This window comes from Zonotrichia leucophrys, chromosome 17 (genome assembly GCF_028769735.1).
Source record: "Zonotrichia leucophrys gambelii isolate GWCS_2022_RI chromosome 17, RI_Zleu_2.0, whole genome shotgun sequence".
Classification (NCBI taxonomy): Eukaryota; Metazoa; Chordata; class Aves; order Passeriformes; family Passerellidae; genus Zonotrichia; species Zonotrichia leucophrys.
Genome location: NC_088186.1, coordinates 2,472,901 through 2,494,039, shown reverse-complemented (window position 1 = coordinate 2,494,039; position 21,139 = coordinate 2,472,901). Strand labels below are relative to the sequence as shown.

The following is a 21,139-nucleotide window of genomic DNA, read 5'->3' as shown; positions in this document are numbered from 1 at the left end:
CTGCAGGCACCCTCCCCACACCCACATCCCTTTCTCCACCTCCCTGCTCTGAAGGCAGCTGTCCCATCCTTGGTAAGTCCCAGGTTCCCCACAGGACAATCCCAGTCAGTTTGGGATGTGTATTTCTGGGTTTAGGCCCCACAGAACCTGTCATCACTCAGGGCTGTGCCTGATGAGGATGAAGCAGAGCTGACACACTCACCTGGCCAGGGTGAGGTCGTGCTTGTGGTACAGCAGGGCCTTGGAATACTCCTTCAGGTAGAAATAGGCATTGCCCAGCTGGCTGTAGATGGCACTGAGAGTCTTCAGGTCCTCTGTCCCCACCTGCACTGCTGCTTCAAAGAAGGCTGCCCCAGCTTTGAAGTCCCCAGCCTTGCACAAGCGCTCTCCTTCCAGGGCCAGCTCCAGGCAGGACGCCTCCATCCTGCCAAAAACAAGGGAATTGTTTCTAGAGGAGTGTGGCTGCAGTGCTCCCACTCTGCCCTGCAGTGCTTACAGAGTTTGTTCATTGCACACCTTCAATTTATCCCCTGGAGCATCCAGACTCCACCTTCCAGTGGAAGTGTCTCTGCCCAAAGCAGGGTTTGGGATGAGAGGGTCTTCAAAGTCCTTTTCAACCCAAACCATTCTAAGATTCTCTGATTTACAGACCACACCTGCAAGCAGCCAAAGCAGGAATCTGGACAAGAAGCTCAGGGCTCCTGGCTCCAGGACATGGAACCATCTCAGCACTAACACCTGCTCTCCTCCAGGTGCTGCAGAATTATATACCCGGGAATTTATACCTGGACCCTTTCCCCTGGGTAACAGAGAGGGAAGCCAAATGGTAACAGGTTTTTCCTGGATACCAGAGAAAAGCCTGGACTGTGCAGATTTTCTTGGCTGAGCAGCTCCCAGCTCAGTGTCTGCTTTCCATTAACTCTGCTGCTGTCAGGTTTTCCACAGGCACTCAGCACATTTCCCTGCAGGGCAGAAAAGGCACACTGTCCTCCCTTCATTTTCTGACACCTCTGGCACTGGCACACTCCATGCTGTCAGAGAGAGAGAAAACATCCCCTCTGAGTGCCCCAAGCCTCCCTAAGCCCCAGCTGTCCCTGTTAGACCATGCCTATCCCAAGCTTCCACTGGAAATGTCCTGCCTGCTGCAAAGCCAGCCCTTTCCCAAGGGGGATGGACACAGCATGTTCCTGCTCCTCCATCCTGATGCTTCTCTTTGCTCTCCTTCTGCTCAATTTATCCTGAAAAGTCAAAACTATCTAGGTCAAAGGTGGACATCTGCTGAGAAAAACACAGAGCTCCCTTGTCCAGAGGCAGAACAGCAAGGCTCTGTCAGAAGATAATAACTGCCCACAGGTGGTTTTAGAAGATAATAAAGGTCAGAAGATAATAACTGCCCACAGGTGGTTTCCAGTCTGTTCTGAGCACTTGGAGGAGTTTGTGGTACCCAGCCCAAGAGCACAGCTTGCCCAGCTGACTCCTCCTGCAGCACTTTCCTGCTGAGCCCTGGGAGATGCTCCCCAGAGCCACCCAGGAGCCCAACCCGGCAATGAGGGGCTCTGCAGAGCAAGGACAACCCACCCTGCACACAGCAGCTCCAGGGCAGCAAACAAAGGCAGCCCCTCCAGGAGCAGCCTGAAATGCAAACCCACGTCCCTGCTCATCTCCCTGCTCCCTGTGCCTCCAAACACACAACACTGGCATCCTCCAACCAGGACAACCACAAGGACTGGCCAAACAAAAGAAAAATAGCACAAGACTTGGTTTGAAACTCTCCCTGCAAACACACCTGTGGCCTCTTGTGGCTCGCTGCTCATCTGTCCCCAAAGCCACAAAGGGAGAAGGGGTTGTGAAGCAGCTCCTGTGAGCCCCCACCTCCACCTCCCACACAAACATTTCATTCCAAAGCAATTCCCACATTTCAGTGGCTGTTTTATTTACACAAGAAAGCTGCTTGTGCTGCCAGAGCAGCATTTGTCCTTGCCTCAGCTTCTGTTCAATAGCAGGAATAAAAGTATTAGGATTAAAAACATTTAACTTGTCTCTGCTGATCCTCTTGCTAGACCACATGAAAATTAGTAAGAATGAGTTTCTGCCAGGGGATCCCACCAAAACTTCATCAGTCCCAAGGTACATCCATGGTTTGCAGATCCTGCATCATCTCCAGCTATTGACAAGTCTCTGCTGATACACCCCAAACAAAAGGAGCTTTGGGACTGAAGGCAGACAAGAAACAGCTTGCGCTCAAACCAGCAGGATTAACTTCAGGCAGCTTAGTGGGGATGAGGCTGGAGAGGACCTGAAATGCAGCCATGAGCCACTACCACTGGAGTTAATGCTGGATTCCAGTTAGAAGGTGGCATAGACATAATCAAACTAATTTGAACTAGAATTTTAACCCAAACCGAGCTTGAATTTCAACCCAAACAAAACTCCTTCCAATATCCAGGCTGTCTGTGAGAAATTGAGTTCACCAGCTGTAAACAGCCCAAACAACTGGGGTGGAGACCAACTTCCCAAATCCATGGCATTGCTGTACAGCTTGTGTGGAATTTCTGGGGTGATTTTAAGAGCTTGAACTGAAGGTTCCCATTCCCACAGCAACAAAACCCAGGTATACATTGCAGGGGTGGGACCAGAGTGAATTTTGTGCCCTGAGCCCACTGTGGGACACTGTCACACCCTGTGGGTGCTGTCCTGGTGTTCCCATAGTAACTGTCCAGGCACAAGGCAGTGACATGACCTTCCAGTGCACACAGCCCTTAATTAAAATCTGTTTGTCCTTGAACAGGCTGCTCTGCAGAGTATCTGACTTATCTAATTAACATCACTGCTCAGCCTGGGACCTGAGCAAACAAGGGGAAGGCACAGGAGGCTTTTCCCTGCCTCCTGCTCTGCCAAACCTTCGCTGCCTTGGACAACAAACAGGGATTGCAATTGTTAACAGGAGCACAACCCACCTGTAAAACCCCCCTGCCCTCCAGAGCTGCTTTTGGGAAGCATCCTTGCTTCAGCTCAATCACTTCAGCCTCAAAAGCACACAGGAAAACAATGCCAAGGGCAGAGGAATCAACTACAGGTCAAGGAACAAACTCAAGAACACTAAAATTCCACTTTAAAAAGCTTCCAAAGCCCACACAGCTCAACCAGCCATAAAACACAGCTGAAAGGACAACCCTGAACCAGGCAGTGAAGGGCAAACAGTCAGTGACAGCAAGGTGCAAGCCCTGCCCTACCTCTGCTGCTCTCTGTGCATTTTCTGCACACCCAAGGCTCCAAAGGCAGTGGCAGGAGGAAGCAGTGGGGCTGAGGCACACATAAATGCAGTGTTTGGCCATTACTGCACTCAGAATTCTGCCAGGGGGGTGAGAGGGTGGCACAATGCTGGTCCCATCAGCCCAGGAAGGGATGGCACTGCTCACATCATTCCCTCCATCCCCTGTGCAGTGACAGGAGGAAACCTCTGCCCAATCCAACCCGGGCAGGGCCTCCCTCCCTCCTCCTTAAGTCTTTCTTTAAAGCATAACTGATGTGAAGGCAGAAAACGGGAGGAGCAGCCTTGAACGAGAATGCCCAGGGTCACCCATCACTGTCAGGCAGCAGCTAATGAAGAGCTGGAGCACAGATTGCCTTTTGCCTGCTGCAAGCTTGTTCAAAGGGCTCCACAGCAAAAATGTGCCTCTGGAAAAGGTAAAATAGAAAGATTCTCACGTATCAAATGTTTTCAGCAATTTGGAGAAGGCAGAGACAGTCCCAGGAGTGCTGGGGAAGCCAAGGACACTGTGAGGAAAAAAGGGAACAGCACAAGGTGCCACCAGCGCCATTCTCAGTGATCACCATGACTGCTGTCAAACACCATAATTAGGATATTGTAATTGGGTGATGATAGAGGTCCCCAGAGTGGGAACACCACACCCAGACCTCCCAACAGCCTGCTCAGGGCTGCCTTGCTCACAGCAACCTGTCACTGCTGACAACAGCTCCATCAGGGCACACAGAAAATGATCATGGCACCAGACACAGCCTGGGGTCACCCGTCTGCTGCCTTAAATATTGCAAATATCACAGGGCAGGAGAAACTCTGCCTGCCTGCAAGGTGAAACTGCCTTTCAAAAAAGGAGAGAAGGGAAAAGGAAAGGTATTTATAGATATTTGATTCATGTTAGTGGGGGCGATTGCAGAGCTCATTCCCAATCAGACCTCGTGTAGTTCAGAACTCCAGGCTTTTAGACAGAAGGTAAGGCAGAAAAAAACCCATCAAAACCATCAAGAGTAGTAAAAAAAAAATCCCCCTTAGTATTTCTATTGATTTGAGTTAGCGAAGCAACAGATTTTAGCATCTTACTTGCAATCTGATTAGTTTTGTACAAAAATAAATCTAATTCCAGAGCGCTGCTGACGGGCAATTAAACATTTCTTCTGAAGCAAAAAAGGATCACATTTACCAGGTGCTCAGTGTAAATGCATATTCGCTGCCTTAACAAATTAAATATGCATTGAAATAATGACTTTCTTTAAGGGTGTGCTGCCAGTCAATCAAGCTGGGAATTATTCCCCTTCAGCAATTTCCTCTGGCAGCCCTGCACGGCTCCCGTGGCTGAGAGGGAGCTGATGGCTCTGAACCACCAGGGCCAGGTGGCCTCAGACCCTTGGGATGTGTCCCCTCCACTCATGGGGAGTGCTCTGAATATTTTCCTTTGCCTCCCTACCTGAGGAAAGCTGTTCCAGACCCTCCTGAGGCACAGGCTGAGTTATTCACATGAATTTATACCCATTTAGCCTCAGGCACTGCTCTCTCTGCCTGGGGCACTCTCCCAAGGGTTTGGGGCAGTTTTCCCTGTTTACTGTGCCCCAGGCAGGGTCCAGCACATCCACACCTGCCTCTCTCTCCCACTTACTCCCAATGAGCTCCAATCTTTAATAAAATCCCATTCCTTGCTCCTAAATCCAGATGATTTCAGCCTCCTCCCCTCAAATACCATCTCCTTGCCACAGCACTGCACCCATCCATCATTCAGTCCCTCCTCTCCATCACCAACAGCAGCAACCTGGCAGGAGAATAGTGAAAATCCTCAATTATCTCTCTCCCAAATACAGCTCTGCCCAGCACAGCCCCTCACTCCCCACCCACATCACATCCCCAGCACTGATCCCCTCCTGACAAGCAGCTTTGTGTCTCAAACTCCCTGTTTCTGGCACGGAGGGTGACAAACCAACCAAGATTCACATGAAATGAGCCTGGCTCCAAGCACTTCTGAAAGCTGGAAACAGCACACAGGAGCTGCTTCCCCTGCGGCCAAAGAGCAGAGCCCCAGGGACAGCCTGACCCGCCCCTCGCCCCAGCAGAGGGGAAGGAAACAAAACCTCCTGTTGAGCTGGGAGAGGAAAAGGTCAGAGATGGAACCAGGAATGCTGCACCCAGTCCTCCTCAACTTCTGAGCTGGTTCCAAACATCTGGGGCAGAGCCTGCACATCTGGTTCCCACTGCACACACCCCCACTGCTGGGAACACTGCAGAGAGTCCTTCCAGTGACCCCTGAGCTGGAAATAACAATATCCACACTCTCCCTGCTGCTGGGGAAGTGTTTGCTCAAGCCGGAGCTCTGGGGATTACCCAGACCCAGCGATTTGCACTGCAGGCTTTTGCTAAAGGCACAGAACAGAAAATCCAGAGGGGAAAAACTCCAGGGAGCTCTGGAAGCTGCTGGGTCTGTGCTGGCTGCAGATTTCCTGTCCCCTCACTGATGCAGCATCAGTGCTCCACAGTAGTCATTTCAGCTAATTGCTATCTACCATTAGCTGCAGAGTACTTACAAGGGATTCAATTCCACTGCATATTTGCTAATAAATCCCAAATGCCACTGAGGAAGACAGCTGTATTTAGCTGCCTTTACCCTCTCATTAGCAGTGCTGAATGAGACCCCATTTCAATGGGGAATGGCTCCAAAAAGCTGCATCATTGTCAGAAATCCAAATCCAAACTCCCCACTGCCTGCTGGAAAGCAAAAGTCATCCAGCACTCCCCTGCTTACACAACCTCTGTGGCTTTGATCCCTGGGCATGGGGGAGCAGGGGACAGATGGGAGCTATTTGCTGTTTTCAGAGTTATTTGCTGTTTTCAGAGTTATTTGCTTGGCTTTTTTATGTCTCTGAGTCGGTAGGTGCAGAAACTTCAACCTAAGGACTCCAAAATGTTTTGCAGAGGTGCGAGGGCAGCAATTACCCCATTTTTCAAAAAGGCAGCTGAGGCTCTGGGGGAAAATGATGCCTTGTTGTGAGTCAGCTGTAGGGAAGGGAAAGGAGCTCTGCCTCCCTCTTCCCAAGGGGAATGAGGTGAATGAGGTGCAGCACCTCCCATCCATCCAGGGATGCTCCCAGCTCACCACATGCCCAAAAAACCAAAGAAAAGCCCCCAACTCCAGGAGCTGAAGAGATCCCTGACCTGCAGAAACCTTCCCCACACCTGGGGGGTTTGGGGTGTCAGTGAATGATACACTGGCAGCAATTATCCTGAATCCATGACCCAAATGCTGCCCACAAACCCAGCTGGACCCACAGGAAGAACAGAGAGCAAAAAGGGAATTTTTCTGTGTCAGCTGAGGAGTGAAATTTCTAACAGGCAATGAGAAGAAATTTAAGTCATTGTGCTCCAAAATTAGTCAAGTATCAAAGGACTACCATGGATGTAATTAACTTCCAGCACTTGAAAATGCTCAGACGAGATTAAGGTGCAAATGTGAATTTCATCTCAGCCTGGTTAACAGTTTCACTTGATAGCCAGTTTCAAAGCACTTAAATTATAAGATGCAAATACTTTGCAGGGTCTGAGGAAGTGATGATTAAGGAGATATCAATTTGAAAATTAATTCATTAAAACATGTTCTGACTCCCAAATGGGAAAAAAAAATTATTATGTATCCACCAAGTGTATGAACTGATCAAATTCTCTGAAGAACTGTGCAGGAGAACTCACTTTCAATAAGAGTGAGAATGAAATGAGCTTGGAACACAATTTCTTTGCACAGCTCATCAGCAGGGCATAAACCCAACCACCAGCAGCCACGTGAGAACAACAGAAATAAATGTAGAGGCCAGGAGCACCAGCCTGCCAAACACAAGTGGAGTCACGATGCTGATGCCTGAGGATGCTCTTTCCTCCCCAGAAACACAAGCCCAGCACTTTGGGCTGTTCCTGACCCATGAAATGGGCTCTGCAGAGCACCAGCAAACCAGCACCTGTTTTGGACATTTCTATTTGGTCACAGAAGAATGAGCTCATCAAACAAAAGGAGCTTCCTGAGTTTTCCAAGAGTATTTTGCTTTCTTGAGCAGCACTAGCACCTTTAATGAGGTTGATCCATCACTGTGCCATTAAACAGCACTCTGGGGATGGTTTCACCAGCAGTGAAATGCTGTTTCCTTCACTCCCAAAAGCCAGAGAGCAGCAGAGGACATGCAGGCTGAGAGGCTTTTCAGGACAAACTTTGGCAATTGGGTCAACACACCTCTCACTAAAATATATAAATATATGCTGTGATTTAAACAAACATACTGCAGAATCCAGCATGTTACAATTACCATATAGATTAGAAAAATTAAGTGATCACCTTATCCACATCCAAACAATGAAAACAATTTATTTGTTACCTATTTTAATTATGCTATTCAGCTTCTATTACCCACCAGTATAGAGGAGCTCATTCAGGCCAAACTTAATACTGAAAACGGGCAAGTCTGGGGGGCTCTTTCCAAATTCAGAAGAACCATAAATGAGAGATTTACAGACATCACCTCTCCAAAACTGCCCCAGACACCCAGTGGGGGCTCAGTGTCCTGGGATGGGAGAAGGGGCTCCTGAGCCAGGGATGGGTCCCCATGGATCCCCAGCAGGGCAGGGGAGCAGCTCAGCACCAGACTGAGCTCATGCCAGCCTCCCCCAGCTGCCTGCAGGGTCAGGCTCAGCCCCACCAGTGCCACCAGCACAATGGTCCCAGTTGTTCTGGGCAGCTGCACAGGCTGGGTGAGGTTTCCTCTCCTGCACAACCTTGAGTGAAAGCAAGGCTTGTTTGCTCCCAGGGCCCAGTCTATTCTCCATTCAAGCTGCCTGGAAACCCCTCCAGCTGCAGCCCCCACTTCTCCTTCCTCTCCCAGCCTGCCACTTGCTCCTGCCTGCAGCAGGAAAAGAACTGTGCATGGAAAAGGTGCTGCCAAGCCCCACAAACACCAGGGGCTGCCTTAGAGCCAAAGCCAGCCAGCCAAAGGAGCCACCTCAGCCTGTGCCATGTCCCACCCCATCCCAAAGCTCCTGCAGCAGCTGCAGGCTGCCCACAGTGCCCACGTGGTGCCTCCTTGCTGCCCACAGCCAGGCTGGGGCACGGCCGTGGGATCCTCGCTGTGATGCAGCAGAAAAGGAAACCATGGCAAAGTTCACACCACAGCTTTTTCCAACCAACCGACTCCACAGCAGCCAATCTGGTTCTGCTCCCTTCCTGTCTCATCTGCTCCCACCAGCCCCAAGCCAAGGGTTCCAGGCCAAGAGAGAGAGAGAGGAGCCTTTGGGATCCAGCAGAGAATTCACACCCTGAGCCTGGGCTGGGAGCCAGCGAGGGGCTGAGCCTTCCCAGCTCACCAGAGAATGCTGAGGATGCTCTGCAGCACCTGAAAGGGGCTTGGATGGGACCTCAGTGACAGAGCCAGCACAAACCTGGCCCTTGCTCTTCCTGCAGAGCTCTCTGAAGAGCAAACAGCAGGAACCAGACAAATCCAGTGAATCCAAACACACAGCAACTTCTTTTACATCTTTTTCAGATGACCATCTGGTAAAGCCTGTGTGGAGGGTGAAATCCAGCCAGGGAGAGGCTGTGCTATCCCTCCCTCAGTGATGACAGCCCTGAGTGCCCAGAGCAGAGGGACTGACAAAGGTGGCACTGCCAGGTCACACAGGGCATGTGGGCACAGCTCCTGCCAGGGCTGAAGCACTGCCAGCCACCAGGACAGATTGCTGCTGGCAGAGCTGCAGCACAGCAGACTGCACCAATTTCACATTGTTTTTCTGCAGCTGTCTCCTGCTCAGAGGGCTGTTCAAAGCATTGTTGTGCTCTCCCTGAAAATTCCAGGGGTGCCAAAAGTCAGGCATCAGCCCAGAGACACTCATGGGTTTAGAAGGCCAGGAGAACAAGAGCTCACACTGGACACTGCCCTTCCCCCTGGCTATTACACAAGGCATCCCTCCAGATTTTGTACAGATAATTCCACATCTGTCAGAAAAACAAGGGAAGAGGCTCCCCAGGAGCTCAAATATCAGCCAGGTGTCCACTGCAACCCTTGCCAGCATCTCTGAAACTGCTCCTGCAGCTCCTCAGTGCAAACCCAAACGCAGCAGATCAGCACCAAAGTACTTCAGAGCACACTGTAGAAAAATCTGTGTATCCCACAAGGTGGGGAGCCCCCAAATCCAAGCGTGGCAGGAGTCCCAGAAAGGCACATGGTCCCACACAAGGTGAGAATTCCACTCAGCCTCCCTGCTCAGAGAGCAGCCCCGCTGTCTGGCACTGTGCTGGGTGTCTGCTGCCTCTCAGGATCCCTCCATCACCCTCCCAGCTGCTCCCACAGCACCCTGGCACCGAGTTCTCCACCACATCCCCCCAGATTTTCAGCACTTCTGCCCCAGCATGGAAAACATCTACCCTGGAAATGCTTCTGTGCAGATCAAGCACAGGGAGGCAGCTCCTGCTGCTCCCCACACACCACATCAGCCTGGCTCTGACACTGTGCCACAGTTCAATCTCAGGTGTAAACAGCAGCAAACACATATTTTGAGAAGAGTTTGCAATGTAGATCACATCCTCTATGTGTGAAGTGGGCTCTGGTCCTGCTCTTCCACAGGAGGGGTTTGTACCAACATCATGTTTCTTGAAAAGTCTTCCCAAATCCAGCAAGATGCTCCTCTCCACAGGCCTGTTTTGGGTTTAATTTAGATCCTTCTTGCAATCTCACAGGTACTGCAATGAGTTTACAGACCACAGGCTGCTGCTCTGGAGCTCTGGGAGAATTCCCTGCTCCCCTCCTGCCTCACACTGGTGAGAGAAGGGAGGATCCAGCATCAGCCTCGCACACATGCCCAAATCCAGGGAGCCCATTTATTCTGACAACTGAATTATGCATGTCTGCAGAAAAAGAAAATCTCTGCTCCAGCACGGAGACATCATCATCATCCAGCAGTGAAAAAAACACATGGCACAGCACCAGGCTGCATGGAAAATGTGCCTCAGGAGCAGGGACAGGGAGGAGGAGACAGCTGACAAGGCAGCTCTTACCTTAACCCCTGAGGGTGGTGGGCTGGGGGGGCTGCTCTGTTTCCACAGGGATTTCATGTGCTGGAGGATTCTGCCTGTTCTGATCCAGGGCATTCCTGAGCTGCTGCATTTGTGCTGCACAAACAGCCTCCACCAAGCCTCCAGGAGCAGTTCCATCCACCAACACACATGGCTTTAATTGGGGATGGGTTTTTTTTCCACTTCCATTGCGGTCACATGTTGGGAGCTGTTACTTTTCTCTCCTCTGTGTGTATCTGGATGGCTGCATCCTCACTCTCCTGCCTGAGCCATGCCAGCCTCAGGCAAGCAGCTCTGAGGGTGTCAGCCTCGACAAATGACTCAGTTCTGTCTGCAGCCAGGGCTGCACAGCATCTCCTGCCTTCCCTTCCCCTCCCGAGGTGCTGCTCACACAGCTGCCCTGGGCACCTCAGCTCTGCCCTCTGGGCTTGGAGCTCCACAGAGCCCCCAGAAAACCTGAGGGGAATCCCTGAGTCCCCCAGGGCCATTCAGGAAGGGATTGCCACCACCACAGGAGAATCACTTTGCTCGCACAGGGAACACAACACAACATTTGTCTCTGCTCACTCCTCATCCTTACGTGACAGATGTGCTGCTGGTCCCCTCTGCAGAGTGGTCACTCACTGGCACAGCTGGTGACAGCCTTCTGCCAAAAGCACTGCTGCCAAAGGATGGTTTGATTGAAGAGAACACCTAGCAGAGTGAGTTTTTCTTTTCTTCAGAACAGCAGAGGAAAATGTGGGTATTTTCAGTCATTTCGTTATTAACTCCCCAGACACCTGAGAGTGCTGCAGGAGCTCCCTGGGGACCAGCATCTCCTCAGAGCCTGTGGGACCTGCTGGAGCTGCCCCTGCCTGCCCTCCCAGCAGGGCACACGCACCAGAGGCATGAACAGACAGAAAACAGCAGCTTTCCTTTCTCCCCTGCTTTACCCAGGAAGGCACCAAACCACAGACTTCCATCAGCCAAGCAGTTCGTGCTCGGGGTTTCCTGGATTACTGCCCTGATGGAAGCAATTCATACCAGAGCTGGCCAAGGGCTGCAGCCTTAAAATTCTGGGCACATGGCAGTGAACTCATATGTTTTATTATTTAGACCCATGCAGGAGCTCAGAGACTCAGCTGAACTCAGAGGCCAGGAAATGCCTGGAGGTGCACGTGGAGGATCACAGTTCCAGGACATTCAGCTGCTTTTATGGGTGTAAGTCTCCACTGAAGCACTATGAGATGTTGGCCCATGGGCTCCCCAAGCTGGAAATCACAAGGGCTTGTTTGTCAGGGGGAAAAGAGAAGCACCAGTGCCTTAGGAAGCTCAGTGTTTCCATGTGCTGGTCGCTGGTGGTTTGTATTCCTGCCTTCATGCTGCAGCAGGCTTGGCTGATAAACAAGCTCAATCTGATGGCCTCTGTGTTTTGCAGCAAGATCCAATCCCCAGAGCATTTCCTCCATACAAATCTCTGCAGACAGCTGCTAAAAAAAGGGGCTGTTGCTGCTGCAGCACCAGCTGGGATATGGTGAGTGCACAAGGACAGCAAGGACAGGACCCTCCTCAAAACCCTGCAGCCCCTGCCCATCCCAAATCCCTCCTGCACAACTGGAACTGCAGATGTGTGCTTCTCCCCCTCCATCTCTCACCATACCCCAAAAGACAGCCACCCCCAAGGCAGGGCAGCTCCACTAATTCCCACAATAGAACTTGCAGGATTTTCTGACAGGGAACATTGCTCTGTGTCCCTCTCTCCTTTTTAAATTAACTGCTCTTTTCTCAAAGCCTGAGACAGGGAATTTATGGACTCACAGGTGCCTGAGCACTCAGGGCTGCTGTGCTTCCTTCCAGCCCTGGCTCTGGGCTCTTCTCAGTGATCAGAGCCCAGGGCCACCCAGGCTGCTCCTCCTGTGGTCTGCAGTGTTCCCTTTACCAGGGACACCTTGTAAACAGGCATTTAATTCACTGGTAACTTCCTCCTAAACAACTTTCTGCTCCCTGCTAGAACAGCAGAGCCACTGTGATTCCGTGCGACACCAGCGCTGCAGTGCCCAGCAGGGCTCAGTGAAGGACAAAGCCAAGGTCTCCAATTCACAATTAGCACAATTACCCTCACTCTGACGTGGGCAAGGAAGTGCTGAAGGAAAGGAGTGGGAGTCAGGACATCCAGCTCCCAGTTTTACCACCTCTGTTCCCTTTCACCCTGATGGCTGTACAATCTCCCACCCTTGAAAACAGGAACAATATTTCCCAGAAAAGCTGCAATACAACACTGGTGTTTACCATGCACTCTGGAGCCCTGGAAAGGATGCAACCCTGCCAGGATCCACTCAGCACCATCACACAAACCATGAATAACAGTAATTAACAAATAGCCCCAGAGAGATGAGTATTCATCAGCATTTCCCAGCTCTCCTCAGGCACGAACGGATATTCCAGATGGAGTGCACAAAGAGCCACCTCAACTCTGCAGCGTGCATCACCCAAGAAACTTCTCCCACAACTAATTTGGGCTGAAGCTGCTCCAGAGCACAGGAAATTGCAGCAATTCACACCAAAGTGCCCAAGGAGGTACCAGCAGGTACAGGTGAACACTCAATGGCACCTGCTGTGACACCCCCAGAGCAAACACAGCCCAGGGCTCTGCAAAACCACAGGAGTGTCAGCAAAGCCCTGGAAACAGAGCTGGGAAGGCAGCAAACCCCTCTGTTCTACCTGGAAATGCACATTTGTGCAGCTCTGTTCATCAAGGAATGCAGAAACTCCACCACACACAGGGCCCCCTGTCCCAGCAGTGGGGTAGGGCTTCCCCGGGGGAACTCAGCACAACTATTGATTATTTGTGCTGTCCTATGGCAAAGCTGATCTCCTCTGCTGCAATCCTGTAAGAGAAGCCAATCCTGCCAGGGAGAGGCTGCAGATCAGGAAATCTGCCCCAAATCCAATCACAGATCAGCAGCTGGACCTGCAGCCACAGCACGCAGGGAAGGGCTCCCATTCTCAGGAGCCAGCTCTGCTCCCTGGATGCAGGAGGTGTGAGGGGAGCAGGGCAGGGTGCCCAGGGCAGGAGGGGAGCCCTGTGAGCCCCTGGGTGCTCAGAGCAGCCCCCAGCAGCCACCCTGTGCAGCTCAGAGCCAGCTGCAGACAGAGCTGACAGCTCCCAGCCCTGCCCATGCATTTTTAAAAGCAGCTTCCAAGACAAAACATCTGCTCCCAGGTGGAGCATGAAGCAGCTCTTACAGTGAGCTGTGTTATTAGTGTTTTCCCCATTTAAGTCCTTTTTCTTGGCCTTTCTCTTGCATTAGCCCCCAACTCCCAGTGAGGAGCCCCTCTGGCTGCTCCAGAGGGTGGAAGAGCAAAGGGTAACAGAAAAGCTTGAGGGGAGCCAAGACAATCCAATATTCCTCTTCCAAAAATCCCTCCAGGGGTAGCAGCTGCACAGAGCTATGGTTCAGAGCAGAAGGTGAAGCTTCTTTGGATGGATCCTGTTTAATCTCAGAGTCAGAAAGGAAACACCTGTGGTTCCAGTGCCTGCCATCCTCAGGCAAAATCCTCTCGCTGAAAGCAAACTGGGAATAGATTTTTAAGCTATTTACTCCTGCCCTGAAGGTCCTGAACAGACAGCAGCACTGCTTGCCAAATCATCAATTCAGGGGTTTGCTGCTGTTCCGGTGTCCAGGGCCTTGCAGAAGGTGTTCTTATCCCTTCCACTGAAATAGGAGCAGCTATCAGTGAGGTGCTTCAGCAGATGCTTGTTCCCTTTTCCCAGGCTCCAGTGGGACAGGGATCCCTCAGGCCATGACATTGGTTTGGGTTTGGCTGTCCACTCTGAAGGCTCTCAGCCCCATGCCTCAGATTCACTTCTAAACAGATTCAGTTCTAAACAGATCCTGTCTCTGCTCTTCTCCTAAGAGAACAGAGGTCATGGCTATTGTCCTCAACCAGCCCTGTTAATTTTATCTCAGGAGAAGTGAGTTAAGTGACTTAAGTACAGAGCTGTGCTGCAAATTGCTCATTTAATATTGCCCTTGAAACTGCACTGTAATGATAATTTTTCACTTCCTTCCCTAGGCAGTTGCATAACATTGCTGGGCATTGTTTAGAGAGCTCCAAAGCTGAGGCAGCCGTGTCCCTTTCACCCTCTCCTCACCAGGCACTGGCAGGGATGTTGACTTTCTGGTTGTGGGGGGATTTTTGGATTTTTTTTTTTCCATTCTATTAGCTTATTACATTAAACAACAGATGGACGTGACTCTGAATGCAAAGAGCCTTCCAACAAAATGATTCCTGCTTCCTTCAGCTTTCAGTGGGAAAAAAATCCCATTTATACCAGTTAAACCTAAGCCAATTAGAAAGTCAGATCTGTCAAATAACATTTAATTAAAAGTATCTTTAGGGAGGGAGCAGCCCAGTCAATGAAAAGCTTTCCCACTGACAATATAAATAACCCAGGCCCAGAATTCATTTTGTGGTTGGGACACTCAGCCTGTGTGCCCAGACCAGCAGGAATTTGGGTTTCATGGCTTTGGTTGGCAAAGGATTTTGTAAGAGGGAAGTGGAATTCTGGAAGCTGGGCTGGCTGATCAAAGGGGCACAGAGAGCAGGACATGGGATGGGAGGATGGGACACAGCACCAGATACAATGAGAGCAATTTGGAGAGAAAATTGCTCTTCAAGCAGAAGAGCATCAAGAGTTAAATAAAATCCCTCTCTCCATTTCAGAAACTTGCTGCTTGTGGCTTCTTGCAGTGGGTAAGACCTGACAGAGTTCAAACCTGTTCTTCAAGCAAGTCTGGACACCACCTCGAGTGCAAAATCATGAGACAGCAAGAAATCCACATACCACAAGAGAAATGCAGTTTGTGCTCCCCAGCACCAAAGTCTGATCTGCTGGAGAGGAGGCAGGAGAGCACAGAGGGGCAAACAGGAGCATGAGAGCTGGGGAGATGGGGCTGAGACAGCAGCACCTGCTCTGTGGGGAGCTCAGAGCAGTGACAGAGCTGTGTCCTGGGGAGGTGCTAAAGCAGCACAGGTGAAGGGAGCCACATCTGAAGTGCCTGGATCAGGACACAGGGCAGGCTGAGGGCAGGGGGCAGCAGGGGGGTCCTGCAGGGACCCCTGTCCCACCCCAGCTCCAAGCACAGAGAAGCAGAGGTGGGAATGTCACCCCTGAGAGCCCACCTGAGCCCTCCTGCTTCAACAGGAACACACACACACTCCACAGGTCTGATCTTCCACCCCAATGAACTTCCTTCAGCAAACCAAGCCATTCTATCACTGCCAGCCCCTAAAACATCCTCTCCTATCTGCCTCCCACAGATGCTCCCTCCAAGCCTGAGGCCTGGATCAGTGAGAAGTTCATTCCCCAGACTTTTACCAGCATTTCCAATTTTAAGCCTTTCTGCTTCTGGCTATGGCTTTGCTCATCCTCAAGGCACCACCAAGGCAAGGCTTTCCCCTGTGATTTATGTAATAGATCAGGAAAAACTCAATGTCTGGGACACTCATCCCTGAGCTGGAGGAGGGGAATGCCAAGGGAGCTGTGCAGCCTGTTCCTGTCCTCAATCACCATGGTCCAGCTGCATTTGGATCAAGAGAGGAAGAGCCAAAAAGGATTTTAAAAATCACTCTTCTATAACAAATCAATTTCTCAGCTTTCATAACACGTTTTCATCCTTTGGTGTAACAGGCACTGCTTCCCCTAACTTTGAAAATAAGGGGCAGCAGATCCCTAATTGGCCACATCCTCCAGGAAAACAGGAATTAATCACACACAGGATTTTCCTGTGCCATAAGCTGTGGAATCAGAGCTCTGACAGGACCTGGAGCCAGAACAGGACCCAGCTCTCATGGAGTGAACAAAACTGCTGCATCAGTCACCATGATCCAGCACCAACCTCCTGCTTACAGGAACTCTTTGCAGTGTCCCTCCTCTCCTGCTGGCCATGAGCTCCTTCCCAGGAGAGAAGCAGCCAGTGACCAATGCAAAGGCAGCCAAGGCATGGAGCTCTGGGCAGCACAGCTCCCTCCTGCCCCACAGCCAACATTCCAGGTGGGAAGGGTCACAGCTGCTTCAGACCCAGCCCTGGTGTGATTATTAACATTTATCTCACAGAAAACTGGCTGTGAGGGGTGTCCTCAGGCCACAGCCCAGTCACAAACTGATCTGACTTCAGCTGACTCAGAGGCAAACTTGCAATAAGCACAAACACGTGGCCAAGGCACAACATTCTCTTTCTGGTGTGCCTGGCACAAACATCCCATACAGGGCACAGGATTTGGGGACAAAGCACCCAGAGGGACTGCTGCCACCCAGGAGAGGCACAACAAGCAGCACCTGGCTCAGTGAAATGCAAGGCAGCACAGGAGAGGGCAGAGCATCAGCTCAGCTCCATTTAATGTGCACACAGCCCAAGCAACACCCTGAGGACAAGAAGTGTTTGTGTGGCAGCAGCACCTACAGGGCAGAGGCAAAGCAGGATCCCTCTGTGCACAGCCCTGCCCCATGGGAGAGCAGGGGCAGAGCTGCTCTCCCCATATCCCACCAGGTGAAACACAGAAAAACCAAAAAGGACACCCAAAATCCTGGGGAAACCTGCAAAGCACCAGTCCCAGGTGTGCCCAGCAGGATCCCTCTCCCTGCTGAGTGCACACTCAGTGTCCTGCCTGGCTCCCCTTTGGGATGTCCACAGACTCACCAGGGCTGAAAGTACAACCGAAAGCTCAGACATCAAAACAGAATCAAAGGACACCAAACTGGGAAACCTGCAAAGCCCAGTCCAGGTGCCACAGATCCTCTCCCTGTGATGCACACAAATCTGCCTGCTCCTCATCAGGCTGAAGTACACTGAAGTTCAGACATCAAGACAATATACAAAGCAACACTGCCTGCTAAGCTATCATGTAATTTTTGCCCAGGCCAGCTATTATGCAGCACAGCTATTTTAGAGATGTTTGTCCTGTTTTACACATCCTTCTGGCCTGGTGGAGACTGCCAACAGAAGAAAAATCAGAATCTTTCCGAACCTCAGAAATGTAATAAGCAATTTCAAGTTTAATCTACAGAGTAAACAGAGACCAAATGGCCATTCCCAGTTTTCTGGTAGTGCACCTGAGCCCTTCCCCAATCCCACAGAGGAAGCTGATTGCACTTTGCCAAACCCAGCACTGCTGCTGGTGCTAATTTTCACCTCAGGTAGACACAATTAAATACCACCTCTTGGAAAGAAAATAGCTGTTAGCCTTGTATAAAGTCCAAATTCAAACACTGGGTGAGTTTATTTTACAAGAACTGGGGAAAATACCAAGTATTTCATGGCATTGTTATCCCTTACACACAAAACAAAGAACAAACCCACCTCAGAAGAGGATTTTCTCCCCAGTTTGCTTTGCAAACCCCAGTTTTCTCTGCCTCAACCACCAGGCTGAGTTGTGCCCTCTCTCCCTGCCCCCCATGTCAGAAGGCCAGCAATTTCTGCATGCCATTTTTGCCATCAGAAGAGGAGGAAGGAGCCTCCTCTCCCCGAGCTCTGTGGCGCTCAGAGCACTCTCTAATTGCCCGATGCACATTCAGGTCAGGTCCTCACCCTGGTGACACTAATGAGTGAGATGGGGACTGTTTGTGACACAATCAAGGAAAGTTTGTAAACATCACAAAAGCCAGGAGTGCTTTGGAAAACAGAGACTGCAGGAGAGCAGAGAGCAAGGGAAGGGGAAGGTGTGCTTGTATCTGAGTTCTCAGGGCAGATTAATGCATTTCTGGAGTGACTGCAGCTTGATCAATGTTCTTTCTGTGTGGGATCAATAACATCTCCATGATGTCAGTGCAGGACAGGGAGGGTTTCCCCAGGACAAGTCCATGTCTCCCTCCCACACCCAGAAATCTCCAGAGTGGCTTTTTAAAAATCCAGGAGAACTCTCTGGGCAATGGTGGACGTGTCCCCAGCATGAGCTTGTCACTGTCCACAGTCCAGAGGAGCCATTGATGGATTTGGTGCTTCCTACACCTTCCAAATCAGCCAGCCAGCACAGAGGGCAGGTTGGAGCACCTGCAGCAGTGGAGCACCAGCAGGTGTTTCACAGCTCCTACAAACCCTATTCTGCCCAACAAGTCCTCAGAGGTTACACACAGCTGAATTAAGGCACTTGAATTAATACCAGCCCAAAACCCCATGGAAGGTAAAGCACTAACTCAGGCTCACACAGAACTTGGCCAGCTCAAATTTGAGGGGCACAATCTCAGAACTGGACAATGCCAACAAACCCCAGCAGTGACCCCACAGATCCACAACTTCCACAGCCCTGGACTTCCAACAAGTCCTGCCAGAAACTCCACAGCTCTGTGTAGCAAATGGCATCAGAAAGGTGAGCAAATGCAGACAGAGGGGCAGAAGCACTCTGGGTTGTGGTGCACGACTGCTGTAGCAAAAGTTTTGACTGCAGTCTCTGTAAATAGAGATGTTTGGCCCAGTCAGCACCCGGATTATTTGCTGTCAGCACAACAGAGCACATGCCTTTTTTTAGGAGGGGTTGAATTTAGGGAACCACTAAAGGATGTCATAAAATGAATAAACACTTTCATTTTTGGCATGTTTCACCCCACCTCACCCTGTTTCCTAGAAGGAAAATGCCTTCCCCAGCTCTCCTGCCTGCACAGGTACCTTCTGCAGTTCTTACACCTCAATGCTCCCAGAAAAAAGAAAACCCCACATACTGTAATTAAGATTGTAGTACAAATTACTGGATTTTTAGTCCCAGTCACCAGAGGTTCCACCCATCACACCAGACAGAGCCACTGAGTTCAGCCTCAAGTTTCTGCACTGCAATAAAGTGAAATTAAGGAAGAAACTAAGTTACCACTTATTTTACAGAGCAGTAGGAACAGAGGCTCCGCCAGCGCTTGCTTTCAAGGCCTAAAAGGCACAGCAGAGACTTGTAAAACCACATGCCCTGCCAGAGCCACCCAGATAAGCCACAGGAAAACGCTTCCCATTTCTCTTCCCCAGCAGCTGGGAGCAGAGCTCGTGTGCAGGCACACATTTGTGATAAGCAGTCTCCCACTAAAATTTCCTTTGCAAAAGCGACCAAAATCCACACCCCAAAAAGTTTCCATGAAAAAGAGAAAGAAGCAGCCCAAGTCTGGTTAAAATCCATCAGGTTTCTCCCCAGCTCTAGCTCGCCCAGAGCAGGCAGAGCAATGATATTAACTCTGCTGCCTCCTTTTCCCTGGAGTTGCTCTACAACACAACATAACCAAGAAACACCTGCTGCCCACCCTAATGAACCAACACTCATTAAAGCACACAACCCACTAGCTGCTGTGCTAATTACTGCAGAGCCTGCAAAGAGAATTGGTGAAAAGCTGCTGTATCCCATACACTAGAAGCATTTTTGGGCTTTTTTAGCCCTCTAGTCCAGGCACTGCATCACCTCCACTTCAGACAGCTAGAGGAGAAATAAAACACCATGGTGAACAGCGTGAACAACGCTGTAAGGCCTCAAAGTCACTCATTTAGTCTTCTTTGGGTTTAGCGTTTTCCACTTTAGATCTAAATGAAGAGAACGAGCCTCGCCACGAACGCCAAACAGCCTGGAGCTATTTTTCTTCCCCAGCCCTGTGTAAATTTCTGTAGCGCCCAGTCCTAAAGCTGAGACTCCCAAGTCTCTGCAGTGCCATCAGGAGCCTCCCATGCCAATGCCCAGCACCGGGGAGCTCCGAGCATCTCCCTGCCCAGCCGAGCAGCCGCTCTCCCCCTTGGCAGGGCAGTGCCACGGATCCCCCTGGGGCTGCCCCACCGAGGGAGGGAGGGAGCGCCGCGTCCTTCCCGGCTCCATCCCCGCCCGTGCAACAGCTCCGGGCTCCGCTGCGGGAGCGCTCCCTCCTCCTCCTCCTCTTCCTCCCGTTCCTCCGCCGCGCTCCGGGGCTGGGCTGTCCTCAAGGAGCGGGCTGTCCCCAAGGAGCTGTGTGTCCCCAAGGAGCGGGCTGTCCCTGGGGCTCGGGGTGGGCACGGCTGTGGTGCCATGCTGTCCCCAAGGAGCGGGCTGTCCCCGGGGCTGGGCGGGCTCGCAGCTCGGGGCCGGGCTGTCCCCAAGGAGCTGTGTGTCCCCAAGGGGAGCGGGCTGTCCCCGCTCAGGCTGTCCCGGCCCCGCTCACCTGCAGTGGAAGCGCCGTGCGGCGGAGCCGGGGCTGTCCCCGCCGGGCGGGCTCGCCATGGGCGCCGGCCCCGCGGCGGGGAGCGGGCAGCGGAGTATGGCAGCGCCGGGAAGTGATGCGCCGAGCAAAGAAACTCGCGGGCAGGCCCCTCCTCCGGCTGATGTCACCCGGCCTGCCTCCCTCCCTCCTGCCGCCCGCCCGGCACGCCGGGTCCCGCCGCGGGACGGGGAGCGCAGCCCCGGGCACGGCATCCCCCGGGCTGGCAGAGCCCCCGTGTGCCCCCGGGACACCCCTGGGGACATCCCGATGGGGACATCCCCGGCAGTGCCTCGGCGCTCACCTGGGAGCGGCCCCGAGCACCTCACCTGCGCGTTATCACCGGGAGCAGCATCGCTGCTTCCTGCCCAGCTGCAGCTCTGCAAAGCCCCAATGAGTCTCGGGCTTGGCTTGGCCACAGCCCTTTTGTCTTCGAAAGTGTCTGCACCTGGAGGCAGGCAGGCAGGATGAGCAGCTGGGACCAGGCAGGACCTGGCAGGGCTGTGTTTGCTATGCTGGGTCAGCAGGGCTGTGCCACAGCCACACAGCAAAGTCTGGCTGCTCTCTCTGGTAGTGAGGAATCCCCCAGGAAAAGGGATTTTCCCTCCAGCCCACAGCAGTTTCTTTCAGTTAA

The 21,139-nt window shown here is 51.7% G+C and overlaps 1 protein-coding gene across 4 annotated transcripts in view; it reads right to left on the bottom strand.

Moving 5' to 3' along the window:
- GPSM1 (G protein signaling modulator 1) overlaps positions 1-20,877 on the bottom strand; it is a 66,425-nt gene extending 45,548 nt beyond the window's left edge. For 2 of the 4 annotated variants that reach the window (XM_064727368.1, XM_064727369.1), the window contains exons 1-2: positions 20,470-20,593; positions 203-424 (exon numbers count right to left, since the gene is read on the bottom strand). In XM_064727368.1, the coding sequence (XP_064583438.1) occupies positions 203-424; positions 20,470-20,528 (281 nt within the window). In that variant the 5' untranslated portion in view covers positions 20,529-20,593. Of the gene's footprint in view, positions 1-202; positions 425-516; positions 535-20,469; positions 20,594-20,834 lie in introns of those variants that run through there. The other 2 variants (XM_064727370.1, XM_064727371.1) reach the window with 2 other exon arrangements.
- Positions 20,878-21,139: the final 262 nt, after the last annotated feature.